The sequence below is a fragment of the Erithacus rubecula genome, assembly GCF_903797595.1.
Source record: "Erithacus rubecula genome assembly, chromosome: 31".
Classification (NCBI taxonomy): Eukaryota; Metazoa; Chordata; class Aves; order Passeriformes; family Muscicapidae; genus Erithacus; species Erithacus rubecula.
In genome coordinates, this window is record NC_136682.1 from 373,410 (window position 1) to 385,092 (window position 11,683).

The following is an 11,683-nucleotide window of genomic DNA, read 5'->3' on the forward strand; positions in this document are numbered from 1 at the left end:
GCACTCCCGCCGGGCGCACGAGGGGCGGCACCGGGTCTCGGGCACGGGGACGGCGCCGCCGCCGCGCTCCGGGACAGCCCCGTCCCCTCCCCGCCCCCCGGGCCGGCCCCGCGCCCCCCCGCCCCCACCGGGGCCCGCGCCCGGCCTAGGCCGCCCCTCCCCCTGCCCGCCGCCGCCGCGCGCGGGGCCGTGCCGGTGCCGGGGGAGCCGCGGGCGGCTCCGGGGGGCTCCGGGGGGCTGCGGGGGGCTGCGGGGGTGCCGGTACCTGGGGAAGGCGCCGCCGCTCCGCCGGGCCCCGCCCGCCCCCTCCTCGCTCATCCCCGCCGCTCCGGCCGCCGCCCGCGCCGCCAGGGGGCGCGCGGCATCACGGGAGCGCCGCGCCGCGCGGGGGCTGCTGGGAGATGTAGTCCGCCCGGCGCGGCCCGCACCGCGCGCAGCCGCAGTGAATACACCTCGGCGGACTACGCTTCCCACAACCGCCCGCGCCGAGGGGTCGGCGGGAGCGCAGAGGGGCGGGAAGCGGGGTCACGTGGTGCTGGGGGATGGGGGTCGTGCCTCAGTTTCCCCCCGAGGGGGTGAGGGGACAATGGGGACAATGGGGACAATGGGGACAATGGGGCAGAGGGGACACTGGTCAGAGTGGGAGCGCTGGGATTACACCGGGAGCGCTGGGGACCGAGGGACACCCGTACTGGGAGCACTGGGATCAAAGGGACACCCATACTGGGAGCACTGGGATCGCTGGGACCAATGGGACACCCATACTGGGAGCACTGGGATCGCTGGGATCAATGGGACACTCATACTGGGATCACTGGGATCCAGGGGATGAAAGGGCCACCCCTATGGGACCGCTGGGACCCCCGTACTGGGAGCACTGGGATGGCTCCGGTGCCCCGCGTGCCGCTCGGGCCGGGCGGTCCCGGTCCCGGTGCCGGTTCCCCCGGTACGGGGGTTGGTCCCGGTGCGGTATCGGGCGGTCCCGGTCCCGGTGCCGGTCCCCCCGGTACGGGGGTTGGTCCCGGTGCGGTATCGGGGGGTGGTCCCGGTGCAGAGTCGGGGTCCCGGTGCGGTATCGGGGGGTCCCGGTGCCAGTGCCGGTCCCCCCGCTGCGGGGTTCCCGGTGCCGGTCCCTGCCGGTGCCGGGGGACGGTCTTGATACAGTATTTGGGTCCCGGTGCCGTTTCGGGGTCCCGGTGCGCTGTCAGGGGGGTCCCCGGTGCCGGGGGAGGGGTCTCGCTGCGGTATCTGAGTCCTGGTCCCAGTCTCTCCGCTGCGGTACCGGGTTCACGGTGCGGTACCGGGTTCACGGTGCGGTACCGGGGTCCCGGTGCATTATCGGGGTCCCGGTGCGGTATCGGGATCCCGGTGCGGTATCGGGGTCCCGGTGCAGTATCGGGTTCACGGTGCGGTATCGGGGTCCCGGTGCGGTATCGGGGTCCCGGTGCATTATCGGGGTCCCGGTGCGGTATCGGGTTCACGGTGCGGTATCGGGGTCCCGGTGTTGTACCGGGATCCCGGTGCGGTATCGGGGTCGCGGTGCAGTATCGGGGTCCCGGTGCAGTATCGGGGTCCCTGTGCAGTATCGGGGTCCCGGTGCGGTACCGCGTTCCCGGTGTTGTACCGCGTTCACGGTGCGGTACCGGGGTTCCCGGTGCGGTATCGGGGTCCCGGTGCGGTATCGGGGTTCCGCTGCGGTACCGGGTTCCGCTGCGGTAGCGGGGTTCCCGGTGCGGTACCGGGGTCCCGGTGCAGTATCGGGGGTCCCGGGTTCCCGGTGCGGTACCGGGGTCCCGGTGCAGTATCGGGGGTCCCGGGTTCCCGGTGCGGTACCGGGTCCCGCAGCGCTGCCGGGGGGGCTCCCGGTGCCCGTGCCGGTCTCTCCGGTGCGCGGGGCGGGGCCGGGGCGGGGCCGTTCCCGTCGGGCGGGGCCGTTCTTGCCGCTCGCCCCGACCGCGGCCCCGGCCCCGGTACCGGCCCCGCCCGCCGGGCCCAGCCCCACCAGCACCGGCACCGCCGGGACCCCCCCGGCACCGGGACCCCCCCGGGACCCCCCGGCATCTCCCGCATCCCCGGGCTCGGGGCCCGGAGCCCCCGCAGGTACCGGCACCGGCTCGGGGGGGATGCGCGGGGATGGGGGGGGCGGGGGCAGCACCGGGGATGAGCCGGGATGGGGAGGGGGGGGCAGCGGGGCCGGTACCGGTACCGGGGCCGGTACCGAGGGCGGGTCACCGTCCCCTCCATCCCCCGGTGCCCCCGGGCCGGGGGGGCCGCGCCCTCCCCTCCCCCCGCAGGGTGGGGGGGGCTGAGGGGGGGAGGGGACGCGCGCGGCCTCCCGCACACGCGCGTGCACGCGCACGACCCCCCCCATCCCCCCTCCGCACCCCCGCACCCGTGCGCGCGCTCGTGACCTCTTACACGCGCGTGTGCGCGCGTCCCCGCGTCACTGCGCGTGTCCGCGTGTCCGGGCGCGTGTCCGTGTGTCGCCCCCGTGGGTGCGGAACCCCCCCGCGCCCCCTGCCCCCGTCACGCAGCATCCCCCGCACCCTCCGCATGTCGCGACAGGGCGCCGTGTCCCGACATGACGCGCCGGCGGGGGCGCTGTTCCGCTCCCGCTCCCCTCCTCCCACGCCGCGCTGTCGCGACACGGGCCCGGCGCTGTCGCGTGTCGCGCACACGACCCCGTCCCCGCTTTGTCCCGAGCCCCCCCGGGCGCTGCTCCCCCCGTTCCTGCCTCAGTTTCCCCGGGGAGGGGGGGGTGGGGGGGAGGCTCCATCCCCAGCCGCGATGACGTCACCGTGTGACGTGATGTCACCACGGGGGGACACACGCGACACCTGGAGGGGCGGGGTCGTGTCCCCCTCCCCCGCGGGTCCCTCGGGGTGACGTTCAGCCCTTCCCCCGCCACCCCCGTGACTCAAACCCCCCCCCCATTTCAGTGATGACATCATCGCCGGGCGCGCTGTTGCCATGGCAACTGTCCCCCGCCCCGGGGACCCCTCGTGCCTCAGTTTCCCCCGAGCCGGTGGCGCGTGCCCGGCGGTGACCCCGCCGTGGTGCTTTGGGGGGCACAAGGGGGGGAGCGGGGGGCGAGCGTGCCGGAGGGGGGGCGCGGGTGTGCAAAGGGGTCACGGGCGAGTTTGGGGGGTCACGGGCGAGTTGGGGGGTCACGGGCGAGTTTGGGGGGTCACGGGCGAGTTTGGTCCCACGGGCTCGTACCTCTGTGCAGCCGGGGGAGCCCGGGGGTCCTGGGGGGGCTCACACGTGTAGGAAGGGGCTCGTCCCCAATTCCGGGGTGCCCGAGGGCAGCGCTGACCGCTCGCCCCGCTGACCGCTCGCCCATCCCACTGTCCGCTCGCCCATCCCACTGACCGCTCGCCCATCCCGCTGACCGCTCGCCCATCCCGCTGACCACTCACCCATCCCGCTGACCGCTCGCCCATCCCGCTGATCGCTCGCCCCGCTGACCACTCGCCCATCCCGTTGACCGCTCGCTCATCCCCCTGACCACTCACCCATCCCGCTGACCGCTCGCCCATCCCACTGACCACTCGCCCATCCCGCTGCCCGCTCGCCCCGCAGGCTCCGGCCATGGCCTGCCTGCACGAGACCCGCACCCCATCGCCGTCGCTGGCGCTGCCGTCGGACGGGACCCCCGAGCAGGAGCTGACCCCCACCCAGTGCGTCCTGCGCGATGTGCTGCCCGCCCCCAGCGCCCCCCCCGAGGCCTGGCCCCGCCGGGGGGGACCCCGGCCCCCCGAGCTCGGCCCCGAGGCCGCGGGGCCGCTGGCCGCCGATGCCGCCCACCTGCGCTGCCAGGCCGGGGGCGGGTTCCTGGAGGGGCTCTTCGGCTGCCTCAAGCCCGTGTGGACAATGATCGGGAAAGCGTACGCGGCCGAGCACAAGCACCCGCCCGAGGGTGAGCGGCACCGGCACCGGAACCGGCACCGGCACCGGGACAGGGGACGGGGGGTGGAGAACGGGGAGAAGGGGGGAAAAGGGGGTTCAAAGCAGAGTCCAAGGGGGTAAATGTGCGGGTGAGAGGGACAAAGGAGGGCGTGAGGAGAAAAGAGGGGGTGAAGTGCAAAAGAAGGGGTGGGGGGATAAAGGAGGGGTGTGGGTTTGGGGGTGCCATGGTTGTGGGTGCGCCATGGGGATAAGGGTGCTGGGGGTGCCCTGGGGGTCCCACTGGGCGGGTGCCATGCCGGGGGTGCTCTGGGGGTCCCGCTGGGCGGGTGCCATGCCCGGGGGTGCTCTGGGGGTCCCGCTGGGCGGGTGCCATGCCCGGGGGTGCCCCGGGGGTCCCGCTGGGCGGGTGCCATGCCCGCGCTGCCCGCAGACCCCTGGGAGGTGCCGTTCGAGGAGATCCTGGACCTGCAGTGGGTGGGCAGCGGCGCGCAGGGCGCCGTGTTCCTGGGCCGCTTCCACGGAGAGGAGGTGGCCGTGAAGAAGGTGCGGGACCTGAAGGAGACCGACATCAAACACCTGCGCAAGCTCAAGCACCCCAACATCATCACCTTCAAGTGAGCGGGGGGCTGCTGGCACCGGCGGGGGCACGGGGACACCACGGGCATGGGGACACTGCAGGAATGGGGACACTGCAGGAATGGGGACACCACGGGCACAGGGACACCACGGGCATGGGGACACCACGGGCATGGGGACACTGCAGGAATGGGGACACTGCAGGAATGGGGACACCACAGGCATGGGGACACCACAGGCATGGAGACACCACAGGCATGGAGACACCATGGGCATGGGGACACTGCCAGAATGGGGACACCACAAGCATGGGGACACTGCAGGAATGGGGACACTGCAGGAATGGGGACACCACGGGTACAGGGACACCATGGGCATGGGGACACTGCAGGAATGGGGACACCACGGGTACAGGGACACCATGGGCATGGGGACACCACAAGCATGGGGACAGCATGGGCATGGGGACACCATGGGCATGGGGACACTGCAGGAATGGGGACTCCATGGGCATGGGGACACTGCAGGAATGGGGACACCATGGGCATGGGGACACCACAAGCATGGGGACACTGCAGGAATGGGGACACCACGGGTACAGGGACACCACGGGCATGGGGACAGCATGGGCATGGGGACAGCATGGGCATGGGGACACTGCAGGAATGGGACATGGGCATGGCATGGTGCATGCTGGAGCATGGGCACAGCATGGGGATGGACACGGCATGAACATGGCATGGACATGGAATGTGCATGGAATGGACACGGCATGAACATGGCATGGACATGGAATGTGCATGGAATGGACACAGCATGGACACAGCATTGACATGGCATGGACACAGCATGGACACAGCATTGGCATGGCATGGACACAGCATTGGCATGGCATGGACACAGCATGGACACTGGATGGACACAGCATTGGCATGGAATGGACACAGCATGGACACAGCATGGACACAGCATTGGCATGGCATGGACACAGCATGGACACAGCATGGACACTGGATGGACACAGCATTGGCATGGAATGGACACAGCATGGACACAGCATGGACACAGCATGGACACAGCATTGGCATGGAATGGACACAGCATGGACACAGCATGGACACTGGATGGACACAGCCTGGGCACAGCCACAGAAGTCACGGGCGCGCCGCGGGCAGGGGGACCCTGGAGGGGTGTCCTGGCCGGAGCGGTGGCCGCGGTGGCCCCGGCGGGCGCTGAGGTGGCGCTGTGCCCGCAGGGGCGTGTGCACCCAGGCCCCCTGTTACTGCATCATCATGGAGTTCTGCGCCCAGGGCCAGCTCTACGAGGTGCTGCGCGCCGGCCGCAAGGTCACCCCGTCCCTGCTGGTGGACTGGTCCATGGGCATCGCCGGCGGCATGAACTACCTGCACCTGCACAAGATCATCCACCGCGACCTCAAGTCGCCCAAGTGAGCGGGGACGGGGCTCGGGGTCCCCGTGGGGTGGGGTCCCCGTGGGGCGGGGGCACCGTGGGGCGGGTGCTGTGCCGGGACCGGGCGTGTCCTGGGCTGTGCCATGTCCCTGCCGGTGTCCCTGAGCCGTGTCACGGTGGCACTGCCACTCCTGGTGGCTTCGTGACCGTGACAGTGCCGTGCTCATTGTGGTGGCCGAGCTGTGCATGTGGTGGTGTCCCCTCCACAGGAGCACACTCGTGTCTCATGAGTGTCACACTCATGTGCCATGGTGTCCCACATCCATGGTGGTGTCCCATGGCAGTGCCATGGCCATGTTGGCATTGTCCCATGTTGGTGCTGTGTCCATGCTGTCCCCTGCCCTGTCCATGCCAGAGCTATGTCTGTATCAGTGTTGTCCCCATTGGTGCTGTCCCCTGCCCTGTCCATGTTGTCCCTGTCCATGTCCGTGCCGTGACCCAGTGGTGCTCACAGCAGTTGCATGCCCACGGTGCCACTGTCCCCATGTCACTGGCGTGTCCTTGGCATGTCCTTGGCATGTCCTTGGCGTGTCCTTGGCGTGTCCTTGGCGTGTCCTTGGCGTGTCACTGAGCGTGTGTCCCCAGCATGCTCATCACCTATGACGATGTGGTGAAGATCTCGGATTTCGGCACCTCCAAGGAGCTCATTGACAAGAGCACCAAGATGTCGTTCGCCGGCACCGTGGCCTGGATGGCCCCCGAGGTGATCCGCAACGAGCCCGTGTCCGAGAAGGTGGACATCTGGTGAGGACAGCCCTGGGGACACTGGGGACAGCAGTGGGGGCACTGGGGACAGCAGTGGGGGCAATGGGGACAGCAGTGGGGGCAATGGGGACAGCTGTGGTGGCAGTGGGGACAGCTGTGGGGGCAATGGGGACAGCAGTGGGGGCAATGGGGACAGCAGTGGGGGCAATGGGGACAGCTGTGGTGGCAGTGGGGACAGCTGTGGGGGCAATGGGGACAGCAGTGGGGGCACTGGGGATACAGCAGGGGCAGAAAGTGGGGACAGGAGACATTGTGGGGATGCCAAGGACATGGAGGGCACCAGAGATCCGGGCACTGGGAATACTGGGGACACTGGGAGTGACATGGGGGACACGGGGACAGCTGTGGGTGACGGGGCCGTGGGTGCCCTCAGGTCCTTCGGGGTGGTGCTGTGGGAGCTGCTGACGGGTGAGATCCCCTACAAGGACGTGGACTCGTCGGCCATAATCTGGGGCGTGGGCAGCAACAGCCTCCACCTGCCCGTCCCCTCCAGCTGCCCCGACGGCTTCAAGGTGCTGCTGCGCCAGTGCTGGTGAGTGGCCACGGGGACACCTGGGGACACCTGGGGACACTCTGGGGACACCCTGGGGACACCCTGGGGACACTCTGTGGGCCCTGTGGCACGGGGGAGCCCCCCACAGACAGGGTTGTGTGGGCAGGGGCAGGGCAGGGGTCCCCTGGTACTCCCCATGTGTCCTGTGCACCCTCCTCTGCCACTGCTCCCCAAAACCTGCTGGACCCGCCCCCAGCACCCCCAGCACTCCCAGCCTGCTCCAGAACCCCCCTGAGACCTCCCAGACTCCCTCAGCACCTTGAGGACCCCCCAGCCCCCCCTCAGGGCCGTGTCCTTCCCCCCAGGAACAGCAAGCCCCGGAACCGGCCGTCCTTCCGCCAGATCCTGCTGCACCTGGACATCGCCTCGGCCGATGTGCTGTCCACCCCCCAGGAGACATACTTCAAATCCCAGGTACCCCCAGTGCCCCCAGTGCCCCCAGTGCCCCCAGTGCCCCCAGTTCCACAGGACCCAGCACCCAGTGCCTGCAGTGGGCAGAGCCTGCGGTGTCCGGGATGGCCAGAGCTGGACACTGGCAGGGGACAGGGACAGGGGGCAGGGACAGGGGACAGGGACAGGGGACAGGGACAGGGGACAGTGACAGGGGGCAGTGACAGGGGACAGGGACAGGGGGCAGTGACGGGGGCAGGGGGCAGTGACAGGGGACAGGGACAGGGGACAGGGAACAGTGACAGGGGGCAGGGACAGGGGACAGTGACAGGGGGCAGTGACAGGGGACAGGGGGCAGTGACAGGGGGCAGTGACAGGGGACAGTGACAGAGGGCAGTGACAGGGGGCAGTGACAGGGGACAGGGGACAGTGACAGGGGGCAGTGACAGGGGACAGGGACAGGGGGCAGTGACGGGGGCAGGGGGCAGTGACAGGGGACAGGGACAGGGGACAGGGAACAGTGACAGGGGGCAGGGACAGGGGGCAGGGACAGGGGACAGGGACAGGGGGCAGTGACAGGGGATGGGGGCAGTGACAGGGACAGTGACAGGGGACAGGGACAGGGAGCAGTGACAGGGCGCAGTGATAGGGGACAGGGGGCAGTGACAGGGGACAGGGGGCAGTGACAGGGGGCAGTGACAGGGGACAGGGACAGGGGGCAGTGACATGGGGCAGTGACAGGGGACAGGGACAGGGGACAGGGGGCAGTGACAGGGGGCAGTGACAGGGGACAGGGGGCAGTGACAGGGCGCAGTGATAGGGGACAGGGGGCAGTGACAGGGGGCAATGACAGGGGGCAGTGACAGCGCTGTCCCCCCGCCGCAGGCCGAGTGGCGGGAGGAGGTGAAGCTGCACTTCGAGAAGATCAAGTCGGAGGGGACGTGTCTGCACCGGCTGGAGGAGGAGCTGATCAACCGCCGGCGCGAGGAGCTGCGGTGGGGCCGTGCTGGGGGCACGGGGGGCGCTGGGGGTGGCGGGGCACAGGGACATCCCTGTCCCTGTCCCCCGGCCGGTGTCCCCGGCCCCGTGTGCTGACGCCACGCGTGTCCCCAGGCACGCGCTGGACATCCGGGAGCACTACGAGCGGAAACTGGAGCGAGCCAACAACCTCTACATGGAGCTCAGCGCGCTCATGCTGCAGCTGGAGCTCAAGGAGAAGGAGCTGCTCAGGTGGGTGGGCAGCACCCCCAAATAAACCCCTAAATAAACCCCCAAACAGCGCCCCCAGCACGCCCTGTACCCATCCCACGGTCACTCCTGGCCGTGGCCAGTCCTTTGTCCACCCCACGGCCCTCCCGTGGCCGCTCCCCGGGCCCCGCTTGCCACGGGCGGGGGCGCGGGTGCCCACGCGTGGCCCGTGGCAGGCGGGAGCAGGCGCTGGAGAAGCGCTACCCCGGGCTCTTCAAGCCGCGGGTGCCGCGGGGGCTCCTGCACGGCAACGCCGTCGAGACCCTCATCAAGAAACGCAACGTGCCCCAAAAGCTCTCGCCCCACGGCAAGCGGTGAGCGGGGCTGGGGGCTCTGGGTGGGGGCGCATGGGGGAAATGGGGGCGCTGGCGGTTTGGGTTGAGGGGATGCGGATGTGGGGTGGTTTAGGGGGCTGGGAGGGCTGTGTAATTTGGGACGGGGGTGTCGGGGCTTTTGGGGAGGGGCTCTGGGTGCGCAGTTATTGGGGGGTCTGGATTTGGGGTCGTTTAAGGGACTGGGGGTGTCTGGATTCTTGAAGGGGGAAATGTGCAGATGTTCGGGGTCTGCGGAGTGGGGGTTTGGGGTGCTTGGGGGAGCTCTGGGGCTGCGGATCCCGGTGTCCCGCGGAGGGAGGGGGGTTCTTTGGATAGCCCAGAGGCGGCCCCGGTGCCGGGACCCCCATCCACAGCCCCTCCCCGTGTCGCTCCCCGTGTGCAGCCCCGACATCCTGAAGCCGGAGGTGCTGCTGCCCAAGCTGGACGCGGCCATGGCGCAGGTGGCACTGCCGGGGTGTCCCAAGGGCCCCCCGTCCCCCGGGCGCAGCCGCCGGGCCAAGGGGCGCCACCGCAAGGCGGGACCCCGGGGGGGCTGCGGGGAGCCGGGCCCCGAGGCCGGGACCCCCCGGGGACCCCCCGCCACCGCCGCCAGCCCCGACATCCTCGGGGGCACCCTGGAGGCCGCGGGGGCCCCCCCGGCCGCGGTACCTGATGTGGGACCCGAGGGCGCCACGGGCACCCAAGGGTCCCCCCCGCCGCAGCCCCCCACTCCCGGGGAGCCCGAGCGGGAGAGCGGCGCCGGCCGGGGGGGCAAAGGGGGCGCCGGGCAGCACCTGACCCCCGCGGCTCTGCTGTACCGGGCGGCCGTCACCCGCGGGCAGGTGAGACCCCAGACCCACGGACCCTTTGGAGGGGGGCGAGGACACGGGGGGAGTCCCCGGGGGGAGGGGGGATGGATTCCTCTTGGGGAGGGGGCGTCAGGAATCCCTCGCGGGGCGGCGGCGGGCCCGGACTGAGGGTCGCTCCCGGAGGGCACCAGGAGGACCCCAACACGCCCCCCCTGTGCCCCAGAAACGGGGGGTCTCGTCGGAGGAGGAGGAGGGCGAAGTGGACAGCGAGGTGGAGCTGCCGCTGCGGCAGAGGTGGGTGCGCCCCCCCCCGCGGGCCCGGGGGCACCGGGAGGGTCCGGGGGTGTCCGGACCCCCACCCCAGCCCACCGCGGCCTCACGCCCGGCCCCCCTCGCCCCTCGCCAGGTGGCCCCCGGGGATGAGCAAGCGCCAGTCGCTGTCCACCTTCAGCTCGGAGAACTTCTCGGACGGCGACGGCGACGAGGGTCACACGAGCGAACCGTCGCACAGCGCGACCCCCGACGTGGGCAGCACCAACACGGACGAGCGCCCCGATGATCGCTCCGAGGATCTGCTGTCCCAGGGCTCCGAGATCCCGCTGGACGCGGCGCCCCCCGAGGGGCCCGGCCGCCGGCACGGGGGGCTCAGCCCCACCAAGGTGATGCGCCCCCTCCCCGGGGCGGGCATGGGGGTGAGGGGGGGTCTCTGAGCACTTCAAATGGGGGGGGGGGTGAGAGGAAGGGGGGTCCCAGGCACCCCAGGAATGGTCCCCTCGGGTTTGGCAAAGGGAAGGGGGGCCTCTGAGCCCCCCCAGAATGGTCCCCGTGGATTTTGGTGGGGGTCTCTGAGCCCCCCAGCTGGGGGGGGGAGAGGAAAGGGGGGCCGCAGGGACCCCAGGAATGGTCCCCACGGGTTTGGGGGGGGTTGCTGAGTTCCCCAGATGGAGTTGGCAAAGGGAAGGGGGTCCTCTGAGCCCCCCCAGAATGGTCCCCGTGGATTTTGGTGGGGGTCTCCGAGCCCCCAGACTGTTGGCAGAGGGAAGGGGGTCCCAGGCACCCCAGGAATGGGTCTCACGGGTTTGGGGGGGGGGGGGGGTCTCTGAGCCCCCAGACTGTTGGCAAAGGGGGTCCCAAGCACCCCAGGAATGGGTCTCACAGATTTGGGGGGGGGGTCTCTGAGCCCCCAGACTGTTGGCAAAGGGGGTTCCAAGCACCCCAGGAATGGCTCTCATGGGGTTGGTGGGGGTCTCTGAGCCCCCCAGTGTGGTCGGCAGGGGGGAGGGGGGTCCCATGGCCCCCCACCCCCTGACATTTGTACCCCAGGTCTCCGAGGACTCGGACTGTGACAGTGCAGAGCTGGATCACTCAGGCAGCGGCGAGGGGCCCCCCCGGCCCACAGCCCCCCCGGGCCTGTGACCTGTGCGCCCCCCACGCCCCCCTGCACTCCCCCACTTGTACAGCCCCAAATATTTATATAAATATCTATTGCTCTCTACTGCTGCTGCTCTTGGGGGGGCTCTGGGGGTCCTTTGCTGGTGTGGGTCCCACTGAAACACCCCAAATTGACACTGGGGGGGCTGAGCCTCCCCTTCCTTACTGGTGGCACTGGGAGGGGTGGGGGGGGGGTTTGTGGGGTCTGTGTCACCCCC

The 11,683-nt window shown here is 70.4% G+C and overlaps 1 protein-coding gene across 2 annotated transcripts; it reads left to right on the plus strand.

Annotated features, from left to right (window-relative positions):
* Positions 1 to 1,911: 1,911 nt before the first annotated feature.
* On the plus strand, positions 1,912 to 11,529 carry MAP3K12 (mitogen-activated protein kinase kinase kinase 12). 2 transcript variants are annotated; one of them, XM_079329237.1, is made up of 14 exons: positions 1,912 to 2,100; positions 3,583 to 3,919; positions 4,340 to 4,523; positions 5,741 to 5,932; positions 6,541 to 6,699; positions 7,094 to 7,252; positions 7,579 to 7,687; positions 8,549 to 8,658; positions 8,777 to 8,893; positions 9,088 to 9,225; positions 9,629 to 10,067; positions 10,258 to 10,328; positions 10,441 to 10,693; positions 11,358 to 11,529. In XM_079329237.1, the coding sequence occupies exons 2-14, from the start codon at positions 3,592 to 3,594 to the stop codon at positions 11,448 to 11,450; spliced, it is 2,352 nt and encodes a 783-aa protein (XP_079185363.1). In that variant the 5' UTR covers positions 1,912 to 2,100; positions 3,583 to 3,591; the 3' UTR covers positions 11,451 to 11,529. The 2 variants fall into 2 exon arrangements, with proteins under 2 accessions (XP_079185363.1, XP_079185364.1); XM_079329238.1 differs by lacking the exon at positions 5,741 to 5,932.
* The last annotated feature ends 154 nt before the right edge of the window (positions 11,530 to 11,683 follow it).